Genomic DNA, 19155 nt, shown 5'->3' on the forward strand with positions numbered 1-19155 from the left:
GTACTACCTATACCAATTTTGCAGAAGAGAGTCTGATCCTAGTTTGAGAAGTACAGGATTTACATTATTTATTCTAAACCACAAAGTTGTTTTAGATTTAAGTGAAGGCAAACTAGTGCCTGTATTTGAAGGAAGTACTTAAAAGAAAGTTAGAAAGAAAGAAATGCACAGTGGCTACAATATTCTGTGGATGCAATGGAAACAGTAAGGGCTTTGAAATTAAAAAAAAAATCCGAGGTTCAAATCCCAAACCTGTCTTTCCTTACCTAAAATTCCTAAAAGTCTTAAATGCTGTATCTAGTTTTAAGGTAAGGAATAATCTTGCAGTGCTACTGAGGAATTAAACAAGATACTGGAAATTCCCTATACATTGCCTGGCATACATCAGGAACTCAACAAATCAAGGGACCCTGGATCTACCAAAATTAAGCTTTTAGAAGAACCCCTTCAACATTTCAAATAGTTAGGAATCACAGAGTCACTCACAGAGATTCTGGGCCGTCTTTGAATCCAACACCTTTAACTCTTTTACTTTTTTCTTTTGCACAGATTTTTTTTCTTCTCCACCTTCCTGATCCTTCTTGGCTAGTAAAGAAAAGATTAGAAAAGCATGATTAAAAAAAAAAAAAAGAAAGAAAAGCATGATTATGGACAAGCCACATTTGAGCCTTACTGAACTACTGTACTAGCCTGGAATGACTCCTCACTTCCTCTTAACAATGGTTTCCCTAATTGTATTCCTTTGCTTTAGCCCTCCACTCTTCTATTACTGATACCCCCCCAACTATAGTCAACATCTTATTCTCCTTTCTTTACCTGTTATCAATAACATTTTCCCACCTACAACCTATTATTTGCTCACAGAGCCTTCTGAGGGACCAGACAGTAAATATTTTAGGTTTTGCAGACCGTATGATCTGTTTCAACTGCTCAACTCTGTCACTACAGCATGAGAGCAAAGACAATATACAAGTGAAATAGCCTGAGGGATGTAGTTTGCCAAACTGTTACTAGAGACTTCCACCATGTTATCCTCTTGTGTCTATTAAAAATTCTATTTATCTTTCAAGCTCCATCATGAACAGGAGTTCTCTATGAAATTTTTCTTTGTTTTAAAGGTTTATTTTAGAGAGCAAGAGAGTGTGCCCTGTGTGCGTGCAAGTGGGGTAAGGGGCAGAGGGAAATCTGCTTGACAGACTCCCCTGAGCCTGATGTGGGACTCAATCTCATGACCTATGAGATCATGACCTGAGCAGAAACCAAGAGTCAGATGCCTAACAAACTGAGTCAAAAACAAAAACAATGGAGTCACTCAGGTGCCCTTATTACTTAAAAAAAAAAAAAAAAAAGATTTTATTTTTAAGAACCTCTACATGCAACATGGGGCTTGAACTCACAACCCTGAGATCAAGAGTTGCACACTCCACTGACTGAGCAAGCCAGGAGGCCCAACCCTCTGTTACTTTTTAAGTGTGTATACTTTACCATCCTACCTAGATTTTGAACTTCAAGAGCATAGACAGAGTAATATTTTATTATCTCACTCTCTTAGCAACTAGCATGACAGGAACATTCTCTAAAAAATGGTTGACACTGGCTATTGAAGGGGATTGGGAGGTAGATAGAAAGGGAAATAGGAATGTTCTGGACAGACAGAATTGTACAATATTCTGTCCTATAATATAACCTGATATCAACTCTTTTTAGGAGGCTCAATTGGTATATCTCCCCAAGGAGTGTCCAAAAATGGACAAAGCTAGTTGCTTCTAAGGAGAGGAGGAATGAGGTGCTTAAATATGGAAGCGGAAGGAATACTTTTCAACACAAACTTCACACTGTTTGAATTTTAAATCATACAAAAAGTATTACCTGGTACAAATAAGAAATAAAGCAAACAAAAAATTTACATGGCAAAAAGTATCAAGAACTACTAAAAACACTCATCCTTTGGCCTGACAGTCCCAATCTAAAGAAGGAAAATTTTAAATACATGAAGATTAGGTACTTATCTAAACACTGAGCACCTATTATCGAGAATCTATGTGTATGTGCCTGGTTATTCTGGGCACTGTGAACAAAGCAGAGGAGTGCCTGGGTGGCTTGGTCAGTTGAGTGTCTGACTCTTGGTTTTGGCTCAGGTCAATCACAGGATCCTGGGGTGGGGGTTTGGGATCCAAGCTCAAGGCAGAGTCTGCTTGTTCCTCTCCCTCCATCTCTGCTCCTCCCCTCACTTGTGCTCTCTCTCTTAAGCAAATAAATAAAATATTTTTTTAAAAAATAACTGTGAACAAAACAGATATAGATTCCTGTCTTCATGGAACTCATATTCTAATCAAGAGAAAGAGACAATCAGTTAATACTTAAATTACTGTATTAGCTAGTCATAGTTCTGTGAAAAAATCAAGTAGAGAAGAAATGGGGCTTTAATAGGGGATGGATTATACTTTAGAGGGATGAGGGAAAGTCTTAGAATATGACTTCTGAAAAAAGATCTTTTAGAAAAAAAACAAAAACAAAAACGGCCTTTTAGGAAGAGACAGCACAAGCCAAGGGAGTATCTTTAGGGAGAAGAGGACTCATTGCATTTCGGGCAGAGGGCACAAAGAATACAAAGGCCCAAGAAAGGAGCATGCCTGGTGAGCTCAAAGAAAAGCAAAAGGATCATTATGGCTGCAGGGAGTGAGGGGGAGGTGAGGAAAAGTCAGAGAGGTATTAAAGACGGATCGGATCATATAACAAAATGGAAATTATGGGTGGTCAGATTAAAATGGAGAGTTAAAACATCCAGACTGTATCACAAAAACTTAGAAAAAGGGAAGAAGAGGGCAGCCCGGATGGCTCAGTGGTTTAGCACCACCTTCAGCCCCGGGCCTGATCCTGGAGATCCGGGATTGAGTCCCGGGTCGGGCTTCCTGCATGGAGCCTGTTTCTCCCTCTGCCTGTGTGTCTCTGCCTCTCTCTCTCTGTCTCTCATGAATAAATAAATAAAATCTTAAAAAAGAAAAAGAAAAAAGAAAAGAAAAAGGGAAGAAGAAAAGTAAAGCACTCATTTTATACTGGCAAAATAGAAAGATACATAATCATTACTGATGATTAAAAAACAGACTCAGCTTTCGTGCTTGGCAATAAGATAAAAATAAATATAAGGTACATATACAAGAAAGAAAGGGATGAAAAGGTCCCTTTGTGGAAGATGTAATTCCATGCAGTAATTCACAACAACCACTAGACTAATGAAGAACTACAAGAACCTGTAACTCAGGAGGGCTACAGAGAAAAGACAATCATCTGTAGAGAGGCTGCTTTTAGACCACAGGCTGGAACGATGGAAGGCAGAAAGAGCCCACAGCGACGCCCTGACTGAATACAGACAGGCCCATCAGGTGACCCACCTTAAAATATCCACTAACCCATGGGCTATCCACAACCAGACACAGCTACCAAAAAAGTGAGAATTCCCTATGTCGGCCATATTTCCTCACCTTCCCTCTTGAAAAACAGCCTGCACCCACTACCTCATGGCAGATAGCCTCTCCTCTGTTATCCTGTTGCTCCCTAGCAGTACATTCAATAAACTTCTCTCACCTCTCTTCTGCCTCCAGTGAATTCCTTCACTGCCTGTGCCACCAGCCTCAACCCAATCAATCATTGCCCCAGTTTTGGGAACTCCTCTCCAGTCAAGACAGACACCACAATACAGCCTTATCAGCTCTACCAAAATGAACTAACCTTATGTAGAAGAAATACAACTGTTTTAAAAAGTGGGGAGAGTAAAGGGACCTAAATGAAAATAAAGTTTCTATGCTTCACTTGAACTGGTAAAAATATCAGTATCATCACACCAGGATAAATTATGTATGCATAATATTATACCTAGAGCAAAACCCAAGCAAACCATACAAAGTGATACAATCAGGTATTATACGTTAATCAAAATGGAATCTTTAAAAATATTCAAAGAAACCATAGGAAATTAAGAAAAAAGAAATAGAGGAAGCAAACTGAAAACACAATGGCAGACTTAAGCCCTAACATTCAGTAGTTACCTTTTTTAATTAAAAAAAAAAAAAAAAAAAAGATTTTATTTATTCATGAGAGACAGAGAGACAGAAAGGGGGGGTGCAGAGACACAGGCAGAGGGAGAAGCAGGCTCCATGCAGGGAGCCTGACGTGGGACTTGATCCCGGGTCTCCAGGATCAGGCCCTGGGCTGAAGGTGGTGCTAAACCACACGAGCCACACAGGCTGCCCATCATCACCTTTAATACAAATGATATAAATACAACAACAGAGATTGGCTGTAGGTTAGGTGCCTGACAATTAGCTTTAACTTTTTGCTTGCTGAGGCATCCACTTCAAGGACATCTATTTCCATATTGCCATCTCTACAACTAGTTTGAGAGCCAGGCCACCTACCCATGAAGTCTCCCTTTTAGAAAGCTCCAGGTAACCTAAATAATTGTTTGAATGACCCCACTTTTTCCTTCCTGCAATTTAATTCTTGCTTTTATGTTTTAAATTTACCAACAGAGTAAACCAGCAAAACCCTTGGTACCCTACCCTTGACCCCAATATATGCAGAACTCTGGGGGCTACCTTTCTCGGTCTCTGTCTCTCTCTCACTGTCTCTCTACCAGATACTTCATTGTACAGTCCAAGTGTGTTCTGCATCCTCCAGGACCTGTAGCAATAAATATTTTTTCAAAGTTCCCTGATAACCATTGCTGAAGTGCATCTTATGGTCATTAAGAACCACAAGGGTTCATTCAGCTACAGCACTGGGTCTGGTCAGGAAACTATGTGTGGGGTCTCCCTGCATATTTTCCTGTGCTACAGGTAGTGGGGGAACAAATGAGTACCTCCTGGCATTCCTTGATGACAGTGATACTGACAGGCTCAGATGGACATAAAACAATGGACAAGTAGATTAATAAAAGACCCAACAATATGCTGTCTATAAATTTACTTCAAATACAAAGATAGAAGTAGGTTGAAATTAAGAGGCTGAAAAAAGATACACCATGCAAACATTAAAAACAAAACATCATCTATAAATTACAGGTAAGTAGAAGTTAGGGCAAATAAAATAACTAGATACAAAGAGAAAGGAAAAAAAAAAACAAAGAGGAACATTACATAATGATTAAAGGATCAATCCACTAGGAAGACATAACAATTCTAAATGTGTATGCACCAAACAATAGGGCCCCCCTCAATATAAGAAACAAAAATGGATACAGGTGAAATGAGAAACTGACATAGCAAACCACAACAATACTCCAAGAAATCAATACCCTCTCTACTCTCAGTAAGGGGTAGAACTAGTAGGCAGAAAATCAGCAAGGATACAGAACAAATGACTGTGACACTCCATCAACAGGTTTAACTGAGGTATATGAAACATTTCACCCATCAAGAGCAGAAAAAAATTTTTTTCAAGCGTCCATTGGACATTTACCAAGAAAGATGGTATCTTGGGTCATAAAATAAACTGCAATAGATTTAATGAATTGAAATCAGAGTATGTTCTCTAACCATAATGGAATCAAACTACAAATCAATAACCAAAAGATAACAGGAAAATATCCAAACACTTGGAAACTAAAGAACCACTTCTAAGTAATTTGTGAGTCGGATAGAAAGTCTCAAGAGAAAATTTTAAGATACACAGAACTGAATGAAAATGAAAGTACAATACATTGAAACATATGGGATGCAGCTATAGCAATGCTGACAGTGAAAATGACACACCAAGTTTACATTAGAAAAGAAGAAAACTCAAGTCAGTAGTCCAATTTTCTACCTCAAAGAATTAGAAAAAAAAAAACCAAAACAAACCCAGAGCAAATGGAAGGAAATAAAGAATTTAAGAGCACATATCAATAAAAATGAACACAAGAAAGAAAATCTAATGACTGAAAAAGGTGCTTTATAAAAAAATCAATAAAATAGACTCCACCAGAAAGTTGCTAGAATTCAAGAATTCAGCAGTCACAGCATATAAAATCAATGTGCAGAACTCTGTTGCATTTCCACACACCAATAATAAAGTAGCAGAAAAAGAAATCAAGGAATCAATCCCTTTTGCAACTGCTCCAAAAACAGATATCTAGCAATAAACCTAACCAAAGTGATAAAAGACCTGTATTCTAAAAACCACAGAACACTTGTGAAAGAAACTGAAGAGGACACAAAGAAATTGAAAAATATTCCATGATCATAGATTAGAAGAACAAACATTGTGAAAACGCCTATATTACCTAAGGCAATGTACACATTTAATGCAATCCCCCTCAAAATACCACCAGCACTTTTCACAAAGCTAGAACAAATAATTCTAAAAGCTGTATGGAATCACAAAAGATCCCAAATAGCCAAAGCAATCCTGAAAAAGGAAAAGAAAACTAGAGGTATCACACATTCTGGATTTCAAGCTATATTGCAAAGCTGCAGTCATGGAGACAAAAAGAGACACATGAGACAAAGAGACATGTAGATCAATGGAAGAGAATAGAAAACCCAGAAATGGATCCAAAACTATATGGTCAGTTCATCTTCGACAAAGCAGGAGAGAATATCCAATGGAAAAAAGATAGTCTCTTCAACAAATGGTGCTGGGAAAACTGGACAGCAATATGCAGAAGAATGAATCCGGACAGCTTTCTTACACTATCCACAAAAATAAATTCAAAATGGATGAAAGACCTAAATGTGAGAAAGGATATCGTCAAAACTGTAGAGAACACAGCAACCTTTTGACTTTGGCTGCATCAACTTCTTACCAGACACATTGTTGGAGGAAAGGGAAACAAAAACAAAAATGAACTAGTGGCACTCATCAAAATATAAAGTTTTTGGATATAAGGAAACAATCAACAAATCTAAAAGGCAGCCTACAGAATGGGAGAGAAGATATGTGCAAACAACATATCTGATAAAGGGTTAGTATCCAAAGTCTATAAAGAAATTAAACTGAACACCCCAAAAAAACAAATAATCCAGTAAAGAAATAGGCTAAAGACATGAATAGATACTTTTCCATAGACAACATCCTGATGGCTAACAGGCACATAAAAAGATGCTCAGTATCACTCATCATCAGGGAAATACAAATCAAAACCACAATGAGATAACACTTCACACCTCTCAGAATGGCTAAAATTAACAACATAAGAAACAACAGGTGTTGGTGAGGATGTAGAAAAAAGGGGAACCCTCTTACAGTTAGTGGGAATGCAAACTGTACAGCCACTCTGGAGAATAGTATGGAGGTTCCTCAAAAAAATTAAAAATAGAGGTACCCTATGATCCAGCAATTGCACTACTAGTTTTTTACCCAAAGGATTTGAAGAGATACATGTCTCCTGATGTTTATAGCAGTATTATTACCAACAGCCAAATTATGGAAAGAGCCCAAATGTCCATGGACTGATAAATAAAGTAGATGTGGTGTATATTTGAGACACACAGACACACACACACACACTCGAATATTACTCAGCCATCAAAAAGAATGATAACTTGCCATTTGCAATATGGATGGAGCTAGGGTGTATTACGCTAAGTAAAATAAATAAGTCAAAGAAAGAAATACCCCATGATTTCACGTATGTGGAATTTAAGAAACAAAACAGATGAACATATGGGAGGGGGTAAAAAAAAGGTGAGAGGGGAACAAACCATGAGAGAACATTAGAGACTCTTAATGATAGAGAACAAACTCTGGGGTGGAGGGAGGTGGGTGGGAGATGGGCTAAACAGGTGATGGGTAGTAAAGAGGGCACCTGTAGGGCAGTCCAGGTGGCTCAGTGGTTTAGCGCTGCCTTCAGCACAGGGTGTGATCCTGGAGTCCCAGGATCGAGTCCCATGTCGGGCTCCCTGCATGGAGCCTGCTTCTCCCTCTGCCTGTCTCTCTGCCTGTCTCTCTCTCTGCCTCTCTCTCTCTCTCTGTGTGTGTGCCTCTCATGAATAAATAAATAAAATATTAAAAAAAAAAAAAAGAAAAAAAAAAAAGGAAAAGGAAATCTCCTGGTCCAGAAGGTTTCACTAGAGAATTCTATAAAACGATGAAAGAAAAATGAATGCCAATTTTATGTAATGACAGAAGGGAAACTTTCTACTTCATTTTATGAGCACCACTGAACTGTTTACTTTAAATAGTTATCTTATGCAAATTTCACCTCAATAAAAAAATTAGTAATTAACATATGTAAAATCAAGGCTCAGCTGGTTAAGTGTCTGCCTTCAGCTTGGGTCATGATCCCAGGGTCCTGGGAGAGCCCCATATAGGTTTCCCTACTCTGTGGAGAGTCTGCTGCTCCATCTCCTTCTGCCCCTCTGCCCTTCCACTCATGCTCGCTTGCTTGCTCTTGTAAATAAATAACATCTCAAAACAAAACAAAACACAATACATAAAATCACAAATCAGTGAAATGTGAATATGAAAAAAAAAAAAGAAAAAAAAAAAGAAATGTGAATATGGGTTGTATATCAGCTAATAATATTATATTGATGATAAATTTCCTAAATGTGGTAACTGCACTGTGGTTACGGTTAGCAAAAAGAATAGTCTTACATGTGGGAGAGGCACGGTATGTCAGTACTTTATCTCAAACTGTTCAGTTAAGAAAAAAAAAAAAAAGGAAAATATTCACAGCACCATTATTTGTAATAGCCAAAAGGTGGAAACAACCCAATGTCTATCACCTGATGAATGGAAAAACAAAATGTGGTATATCTAAAGCAATGGAATATTTTTCAGCCATAAGCAAGAATGAAAAGCTGACAAAGGCTACAACATGGATCAACCTTGCAAGCATCATTATTAGTGAGAAAACCAGACATATAAGGGAATATAATGTATGATTACACTGATACAAACTGTCTAGAACAGGCAAATCCAGAGAGACACAAAACAGATCAATGACTCCCAAGTTGGGGGAAGAGAAGGTGGGGAGTGACTGCAGATGGATTCAGGAGTTTCTTTTGTGATGAGAATGTTCCAGAATGAGATAGTGACAGTAGCTGTACAACTGTGTGATACTCAAACTGTGGAACTGTACACTTTCAAGGTGGATTTTTTTTTGTTGTTTGAGAGTTCCTAATGTTTTAATTTTTAAAAACAAGTTTTGGTTGTAAAAAGGATAAATTTCACTGAACTAGAAAAACTCTCCACCCAGACTGATTTTCTGAGGGTAATCAATATAGAAATGCTTTTTTAATGATTTAAAAGTAATTGTGTCTAAGACCTTTTAGAGTTTACTAGTAAGTGAGGCAGCCTGTGTTTCTTTTTCTCTGCTTCATTTTAGCCACAAGATGGCTTTGGCTGCTGATGCAAAGGGAGAAAGGAATATACCAACATGGTAATGAAGCTTGAGGAGGTTAGTCTCAAAGGAGAGGCAATACACATACACTTGCTCTAAGTGAAATAGTTTGTGATAAGTAGATGTTGGTCTGGGTTCCCTTTCAACTCGAAGGATTTCTATCTGCGTGCTTGGTTTAGTTAACCTTTTTTCTTTTTCTTTTTTTTTTTTTTTTAATGGCTGTTTAGTCTTAAGTAGTATCCTGTTGAATAAGTCTATTTCCACTAGTGTAATATGAAAGACGACACAGACAATATGTAATCAAATGGTATAGCCATGTTCAAACAAAAACAGGCTGGGCAGGGATCCCTGGGTGGCTCAGCGGTTTAGCGCCTGCCTTTGGCCCAGGGAGTGATCCTGGAGTCCCGGGATCGAGTCCCGCATCAGGCTTCCTGCATGGAGCCTGCTTCTCTCTGCCTGTGTCTCTGCCTCTCTCTCTCTCTGACTCTCATGAATAAATGAATAAAATCTTTAAAAAAAAAAGAGGCTGGTCATAGTTTGCTGACTTCTGGTCTAACCAACTGTTCTGGAACAACTGGGTCTCCATTTTGAAGGAAAATAGTTAGATCCTCACTTTATGGTGCTCACAAAAATAAATTCCAGACATATTAAACACTAAGTGTTAAAAATAGAAAAGCAATATAGTTTTGAATAAACAAAAACTTTTCTAAGAATAACACAAAATCAAGATGGTATCAAGGAAAGAGACTGGTTTCATTACATAACATTTTCATTTTTCAATGTGGTGACAATTATCATGTAAAATATGAAAAGAGAACTTCAACTTCCAATTAACAATGCCAAAACTCCCATGGAAAAACATCTAAAAATGCTGACACAATGTTTAAAAAAACACCTTAAAAGCATGGAAGAAGTGCTAAGATGGTGACAAACTGCTCCAAGGTAACCACAGCACTGTAACACTGTTCCAATACCACTTTGGTGGTTGTGTATAGCAAGGGTGGACAGGGATTAAGGTTCAGTTTCTTCCTAATGTGGGGAGTCTCATATGAGATTCTCTCCTCAGTAGCTAGGAACCCAAAAGGCTACATCCTGAGGAAAGGTGAACATAATAGGTTCACAGGCGAAGTCCTAGAAAGCCTAAACTCCAGGGTGAATAAATGCAGAGAGAAAAATATTAAAAATAATGAAAATAAATAAATGCCATGCATATACAACATAATAAGTGGAGGGCTAAATATGATATTCACTGGCACTGAACCTGAAAGTAAAAGAAAGTGCCAAAAAAGAAAGAAAAGAAAAGAAAGGAAAAAGAAAAGAAAAGAAAAAGATGGAATACTTGAAGGAAAAATAGTGGTGACTTTTCCAAAAGTGATGAAAGATTTCAATACACAGACTCAAGCAGCTCAGAGAATACCAAAGAATAACACAAGAACTACATCATGGCACATCATCACAGTAAAACTGCTAAAAACCAGAGGAAAAAAAATTCTCAAAGTAGTAGGCAGTGGAACATAATTACCTTCAAATGAACAACACTAACAATGACAGTGGAGTTATCTTAACAAAAAAAGGGAAAACAAATAATATCCTTCAAAAACATAGGTGAAATAAATATATATCCAGACAAAAACAAGAGTTTATTACCAGTAGACTTAAACTAAAATAAATGTTAAGGGGAGTAATTATTCAGGCAGAAGATGAATAATTATCACAAAAGGAAATATGGGAACACACATAAGCACAAAAAAACACTAGAAAAGGGTTTTTAAGTGAATATTGATATTATAAATTAATAGTAGAAATGTTTGTGGAGCCTAAAACATGTAGAATTAAAATACATGACATCAATGCTCAAAAAGAAGGTATGTAGTAAGTAGAGTTAAAATGCTGTAAAGTTCTAGCATTATTTGTAAGATGGTAAAAGTTATAATTTATATTAGATTGTAATAAATCAAGGATGCATTTGTCATTTCTAAGGTGCCTGTAAAGATAGTAAAAAGAATGTTTAACTAAGAATAGGGTATACGTGAAATAAGTTTCAAACGAACCTGTAAGAAGATATAAACAGAAAAAGACACAAACTAGAAAAAAAAAAATCAAACAAAACATATAGCAATATGGTATATATAAACTCAAACGAATCAAATTCTTTGCAATGCAAGACTAAGATCATCAGACTGGATTTAAAAAACATACACATTAAGTATGTGCTGCTTGCAAAGGGCACACTTCAAATAAAGACACAAATGTTAAAGGTAAATAAAGGAAAAAGATACTAAACAAAAGAAAGCTGTTGTACTTATATTAATATCAAATAAAGATTTCTTCTTTAATAATATAGTGGCATTATTATTGTTGAACACATATTTCATAACGATAAAGGGTCAATCCACAAGGAAGACAATTCTAAATCTGAATACATTCAATAATTTAGTTTCAAAATATATAAAGTAAGAACTGATTAAACCAAAGGAAGAAAGGGCAAATCTATAACCACTGTGGAAGAATTAAGACCTTTCACACAATTGCACCCAAAAGCATAAGATACCTAGGAATAAACCTAACCAAAGAGGTAAAGGATCTATACCCTAAAAAGTATACAACACTTCTGAAAGAAATTGAGGAAGACACAAAGAGATGGAAAAATATTCCATGCTCATGGATTGGCAGAATTAATATTGTGAAAATGTCAATGTTACCCAGGGCAATTTACACGTTTAATGCAATCCCTAACAAAATACCATGGACTTTCTTCAGAGAGTTAGAACAAATTATTTTAAGATTTGTGTGGAATCAGAAAAGACTCCAAATAGCCAGGGGAATTTTAAAAAAGAAAACCATAGCTGGGGGCATCACAACGCCAGATTTCAGGTTGTACTACAAAGCTGTGGTCATCAAGACAGTGTGGCACTGGCACAAAAACAGACACATAGATCAGTGGAACAGAATAGAGAATCCAGAAGTGGACCCTCAATTTTATGGTCAACTAATACTCGACAAAGGAGGAAAGACTATTAACTGGAAAAAAGACAGTCTCTTCAATAAATGGTGCTGGGAAAATTGGACATCCACATGCAGAAGAATGAAACTAGACCACTCTCTTGCACCAGACACAAAGATAAACTCAAAATGGATGAAAGACCTAAATGTGAGACAAGATTCCATCAAAATCCTAGAGGAGAACACAGGCAACACCCTTTCTGAACTCAGCCACAGTAACTTCTTGCAAGATACATCCACGAAGGCAAAAGAAACAAAAGCAAAAATGAACTATTGGGACCTCATCAAGATAAGAAGCTTTTGCACAGCAAAGGATACAGTCAACAAAACTAAAAGACAACCACAGAATGGGAGAAGATATTTGCAAATGACGTATCAGATAAAGGGCTAGTTTCCAAGATCTATAAAGAACTTATTAAACTCCGCAGCAAAGAAACAATCCAATCATGAAATGGGCAAAAGACATGAACAGAAATCTCACAGAGGAAGACATAGACATGGCCAACACTCACATGAGAAAATGCTCTGCATCACTTGCCATCAGGGAAATACAAATCAAAACCACAATGAGATCCCACCTCACACCAGTGAGAATGGGGAAAATTAACAAGGCAGGAAACCACAAATGTTGGAGAGGATGTGGAGAAAGGGGAACCCTCTTGCACTGTTGGTGGGAGCGTGAACTGGTGTAACCACTCTGGAAAACTGTGTGGAGGTTTCTCAAAGAGTTAAAAATAGACCTGCCCTACGACCCAGCAATTGCACTGCTGGGGATTTACCTCAAAGATCCAGATGCAGTGAAATGCCGGGACGCCTGCACCCCAATGTTTATAGCAGCAATGTCCACAATAGCCAAACTGCGGAAGGAGCCTCGGTGTCCATCGAAAGATGAATGGACAAAGAAGATGTGGTTTATGTATACAATGGAATATTACTCAGCCATTAGAAACGACAAATACCCACCATCTGCTTCAACCTGGATGGGTATTACGCTGAGTGAAATAAGTCAATCAGAGGACAAACATGATATGGTCTCATTCATTTGGGGAATATAAAAAATAGTGAAAGGAAATAAAGGGGAAAGGAGAAAAAAATGAGTGGGAAATATCAGAGAGGGAGATAGAACATGAGAGACTCCTAACTCTAGGAAACGAACAAGGGGTGGTAGAAAGGGAGGTGGGTGGGGGGTAGGGGTGACTGGGTGACGGGCACTGAGGGGAGGCACTTGATGGGATTCTATATATTGGCAAATTGAACACCAATAAAAAGTAAATTAAAAAAAAAAAGTCAAGGGGTGACTAGCTGGCTTGGTTCGTAGAGCACAGGACTCTTGATCTTGGGGTCATGAGTTCAAGCTTCATGTTGGACACAGATTACTTTAAAAAAATTTTAAATGAAGATAAAAAAATCAATATGTAGAATTGATAGGATACTCCCATTAGCAGTCTTCCCACTCTGTTGCTGGAATGGTGTATTGATTTAGTACACAAATATTACAGCACTCAACATATAAACTTACCAATACTTGGATTCCAGCTCTCATTTTTGCCACAGCAAGGATGGGAAGCCCACAGCTAAGGCTTCATACCATGTCTCACACTAAAAATTATCTCAAGAGCTGAGTAATTTCAGTTTGTAGAATTGTATGAAATTCATACACGACAAAAACAAGGGAGTACATTTAGCACCTTAGCAGAGAGGGAAGGAGGATACTCTTACCAGCCAATGACTGCCTCTTTGCTGACAAGAGCAGAAAAGAAACTCTTATCAGCTGACTCTTAGGTAAGACAGTATGTCAGTGCCAGTGTCCATGACTCTAGCTGCTGCAACCCTGACCTCTTTAGCAGATTCTAAGCAGTTGTGCAAATGGGAACTACAGCTTCCAAACCAGGCAGGCAGCCAACGTAGTCTCTAAGGACCCAACTTGCCGAGTGCCCTGCCAGCTTTGCCAAGAAGTCTGAGACTGCAACTTCCCTTCTGTAACCTATGCTCTTCCTCCAAGCAAAGGAACAGACTGACTTCTGCAGTTGCTTTATGCCAGTCACTGACCTATTTCATATTTCAGAAGGGAGAGAAATACCATCAAACAAAAGCCTTCACCTCATCATCTAAATCAGACTCAAAGACAATCTTTAAAAGGTCATGGGGCAGAGCAGGGAGGTAACAGTGCTTGCTGAAGCCATGGAAGAATTTTCACATGTGCCTGTCCCCAACACACCATAGGATTTTTTTTTTCTGTAAGACAGTCTATGAAGTAATGCTAACTCATTAGGTCTGGGCAGGGAGGAAGGTTGCTACTGAACAAAAAGGAGAGTGATTGGGAGATAAAGCTGAGGATCTGAAATCACCCTAAGGACATCAGCTATTATACAGCAGATAAATCTAGTACTCCAAAGCTTAAAAGTGCTCCTTTAATTCCTAGGAAAGAGCATGGTCCACTATGTTCAGAGCAATCTGTAAACTTTTCTAAAGACTTTTGGTAATAAGCTATCATGTTAGGAGAAGTCATTCCCTGAGTAAGACATTCCAGCCCTTTCTCTGAAGGCTACAGGGCATTTCCCCTTTACTTCTTCTCCCATCACTTCTGGGGGATGTACTGAAAATGGGAAACTGCTCTATGAAGAGCAGTCTGGCTCTACACTTTCCTAGTCCCAACCTGAGGGATCCTCCCTCTTTCCTAAGAAAGGAGGCCTATAAACAATTGTTTATTAGGCCTATAACAAATTGCAAGATAAAAAATTAAGAGTGTGACAGTGCAAGCTGGAGAGGGAACCTACAGAGACATGGATTAACAAACTACAAAAAACAAAATAAAACTCTTTAAGATAATTTGAGAAACAGTGAGTGTATATCTGATGATATTAAAGAACTCCCACTAAGTGGGGAGTCTGCTTCTCCATCTCCCTCTGCTGTTCCCCCTTCTTGTGCATGTGCATTGTCTCTCAAATTAATAAAATCTTTTTAAAAAAAATCCCAAATGTGATATACATATTCATATTCTTCTCTTCACACACATATATATATTTATGTATTACATATGAATGTGTGTTTTTTTTACCTTTCCCAAAATAAATGTTTTGGGTTTTTTCTTTTTTAAGCCAGATTGCTTCCCTGAGATCATTAGGGTGTCTGATTCTTCTCAGACAACTGAGTGAAAGGGTACCTTTTCTTAACTGATCCTATAATTGAGAAAACCACCCTCACCATCTCTGTAAGAAAAAAACCACCTGAACTCAGATTTAGACTCTTGGAGAGGGAGAAGGGATGAGATGCCTTCTGTCTCAAAAGCCAGCACCAAAAAAAAAAAAAAAAAAAAAAAAAAGCCAGCACCCTGGGATCCCTGGGTGGCTCAGCGGTTTGGCGCCTGCCTTCGGCCCAGGGCATGATCCTGGAGTCCTGGGATTGAATCGCACGTCGGACTCCCTGCATGGAGCCTGTTTCTCCCTCTGCCTATGTCTCTGCCTCTTTCTCTCTCTGTCTCTCATGAATAAATAAATAAAATCTTAAAAAAAAAAAAAAAAAGCTAGCACCCTGTCACTGTTAGGTGTCCAGGAGCCAGACACCATTACATTTTTTTGCTCAGAGGGTGGGGACTTGCTACATCTGTGGCTCAGGATGCAGAGAGCCTACAGCAAGGTAAGTCCCTGGTGAGCAAGTACTGAGTAGAGGAGTCTGTTGGATGCATCTCTGCTTGTCTCACTCTTCCCCCAATCGGGCTCCTCCCTTGCCCAATTCTTTTTTTTCCTGCGTCACAAACACAAAATGGAGTTAGCTGGGAGCAAAAACAATCTGTCTAAAATGGCTGAATGCAGTAGGGAGTGCCAGGCAATAAAGTGAAGGGAAAGGGCACCCCCTGCTGTCCAACAGAAGGACCCTATTTCTCTTTCTTCATTTTTGGGTATGTTAAAATAATCCATCCTACAGAGTCCAAGCTAATTTTGTCATGAATCTAGATTATGCTGAATTCTAAAATTTAAGCAGATTAAGGCACAAGAAGGGAAGATAATTTCTAGTCTCTGAAGAGAAAGAGTCAAGGCACAAAGTCAGCGGCCTGAGTCCCAGGGACTGCTTAGTTCTGATCAGTAACAGCTTCTAAGTGCCCCCAGAATGGAAAGGAGGTCCTATGTAGCACAGTATTCCCCAACTGCAGTAATGAGCTAATGGCCCCCGGAGTCCCACAGCTGAAGCCATCATTTCCCCAGGAATTCCTGTTGTAGGCCTCTCTCAATGAAGACCACAAACAGGAAATGGAGGACAGGGAGTTGCCTGACATCCTGGAAACTAAGTTCTTAAAAATGGCAGGTGGGAGTGAGTAAGTGAGCTAGAAAAAAGGACCTTGGGAAAATACTGTTGAGAACACAGCCTGGCTCAAAAGAGCGTGCAGGGCTTTAAGATTCTGTAGGACTGGAAGATTCAGGCTGCTTTATACAGCCACTCCACCTAACCTTCATTCTCACACCCTGACTCAGGACCACATATTACTTACTCTGCCTGAGATGAAGCCTGAGGTATTTGTCCCTATCCTACAGGTAACACCCTCCATAATCTCATACTTCCCTTGAGTAACCCAAGTACTTTATGACTAAGAAGGAACACATGAGAAAGGTGGAAAAAGTGGAAACATGCTGAGAAATCTGGGGATCCAAGTCACCACTGGCTTCTACTCACTTAAATGGAGCAGAACCAATGTGTGAGCTTATCCAACCTCCATGAAGAGAGATAAAAGGCAGTACATATAATACAGGTGAGCAAAGAATCACAGGTTAAAAAAAGGGTGGGGGGGCTCTAATACCAATATAGTTCTGATATAACAGAGCCTTTGGGGAAGAGTTCTAGATCTGCCTAGCTTACCTAAAAGCTCTGAACACTTAGTGGTAAGATCCCCAGGAAATAACAACAAACTTTCTGTGAGGGTAACATAGCTATGAAATCATCAAATCCTCCCAGCATATAATAAGCCATGTCTTAAAGCTCTACATGAGCTCTCTGATTCTGAGGAAAGGACACAGCAAGAAGGCCTGATCATGTGCTGCTAATTTAAGAAGGTGCCCATGTGGAATATTTCTACTTTATGTTTCCCACAGCTATAATATACATGAGGGAAAAATTCAGCACCTCAAAGCCATTTGCAAGTATACACTATAGGAGAAAAAAACCAGATTCCTATCACTAACTTCCTGGCCAAAACAAATACCCAGCTGCTAAGTCCCACAGAACTAGATCACCATGGATGTGCAGGCTTTAAGGAGAGACTGAACAAATTGGCAGAAATGGATAAACCTGAAAGACATGAACAAAGGCAAACTCAATTCCAAAAGGACAAAAATCAAATGCTAAGAGTTAGGAAGAAGGGAGCAAGTAGAAGTCTGAAAGGGTGGCAGAAAAGCACTTTTAGAAATCTGGGCACTTCTCAAAACATTTGATCACTTAGACAAGAAGTCAGAGTGTCTCACACAGTTTCCCAGCACACCCAGGACAATGACTCAGTACAGCAGTGCTCAAAAAGAGATCAGTCAGGGATGGGAGTGAGGGTGAGCTGGAAGGATAGGCAAGGGGCAGTAAAAGCTAGAGGGCAGGAGAAAAAGCATCAAAATAAGGCACTAGGTGTACAATTTCTGCCTTTCTTAAAAGAAAGCCATCAGAATATAACTAAGATCCACACACTGCAACTGGCTGACATATTTTTAAATTCTCTTTTAATGTGTAAGTTCCCCTCCATCTCATTTTTCCCTTGAGATTTATTTGTTGAAGAAATCAGGACAGGGCACTGGTGAAAAGCAAAGTGCTGGCCTAGTACCATAGCAGTCCCTAGAAGCAGGCACCTCTGAACAGGCCTGCCTTCCCCTAAATGCTAGTTTCTAAATCTAACAGATCAGGGGTCAAAACCTGGCCTGGTATTGACTTGCTAAGAAATATTAATAAACAAAAGACAAATTAATTCTGTACTTTCAATTTCTCAGTTATAAAATGAAGATACCACCTATTAGGCAGCACTGTTACAATGACTGGAAAGAACAGATAAAGAGCTCCTACCACTCACAGCATCTGATATCAAACAGATATTCTTGAATCAGACTGAGAAGGCAAAATACCTTCATCTTTTTCTAGGTGCGTGTAACAGTTTTAATCTCTGCTGTGTCTCATCTAAATCCTGAGTAAACTGCACATTTCTAAGGTATTTTCTGTAACAAAGAATCCTTGAAACACCCTCCATTTTAGTCAGGGTCCTGGGAGGCGAAATAACAGGGTAAGAAACTAACAAAGAGAACACATGCAATAAATACCCAGCCCCCAGCCTGAGTCTGCCATGGCAGCAGCTGGTTTCCTTCGTCATATTGCTGTTTTTTTCCCTTTCTTTGTTCCTAAGGTGGAAGCCAGGAAAGGGTGGAGAAAGCAGGAGGGGGGCGGGAAGAGGGGTGGGGAATGAGGACAGCACCGTCATCAGTTACTGAAAGTCACCTGATATTCTCCTCCAATCCCTAGTCTCTGACCTCACAATGTGGAACCTGAGCCAAAATAGCTCAACTGCGCGCACCCCGTGGCTGAAAAGAAAAATGCAAGCAGAGTAAGAATGGAAGCAGAAGAAAGGGGGGCACTTTTCTTTGAAGAATTTCAGCAGTTCTTTCCAAGAGGAATTTTAAACACACACACACATAACATCTCACTTCTAATCTAACAGATAGCAAAGGAAAGGATAAGACTCTAAAAACCTAGTTCAGATTACTGTAGGATCTCAGGAAGGAGGAAAGATTCCATCCTATCTTGCATACATACATAGGGCTACCAGTGCCCTTCTGTTGTATAACTGGGGTTCCCTCACCCAGAGGGAT

General features: G+C 38.9%; 1 protein-coding gene across 2 annotated transcripts in view; it reads right to left on the minus strand.

Moving 5' to 3' along the window:
• DIAPH1 (diaphanous related formin 1) overlaps positions 1–19155 on the minus strand; it is a 97683-nt gene that overhangs the window by 17164 nt on the left and 61364 nt on the right. For both annotated transcript variants that reach the window (XM_049097667.1, XM_049097668.1), the window contains one exon: positions 487–585. In XM_049097667.1, the coding sequence (XP_048953624.1) occupies positions 487–585 (99 nt within the window). The remainder of the gene's footprint in view (positions 1–486; positions 586–19155) is intronic.

This window comes from Canis lupus, chromosome 2, assembly GCF_003254725.2.
Source record: "Canis lupus dingo isolate Sandy chromosome 2, ASM325472v2, whole genome shotgun sequence".
Lineage (NCBI taxonomy): Eukaryota > Metazoa > Chordata > Mammalia > Carnivora > Canidae > Canis > Canis lupus.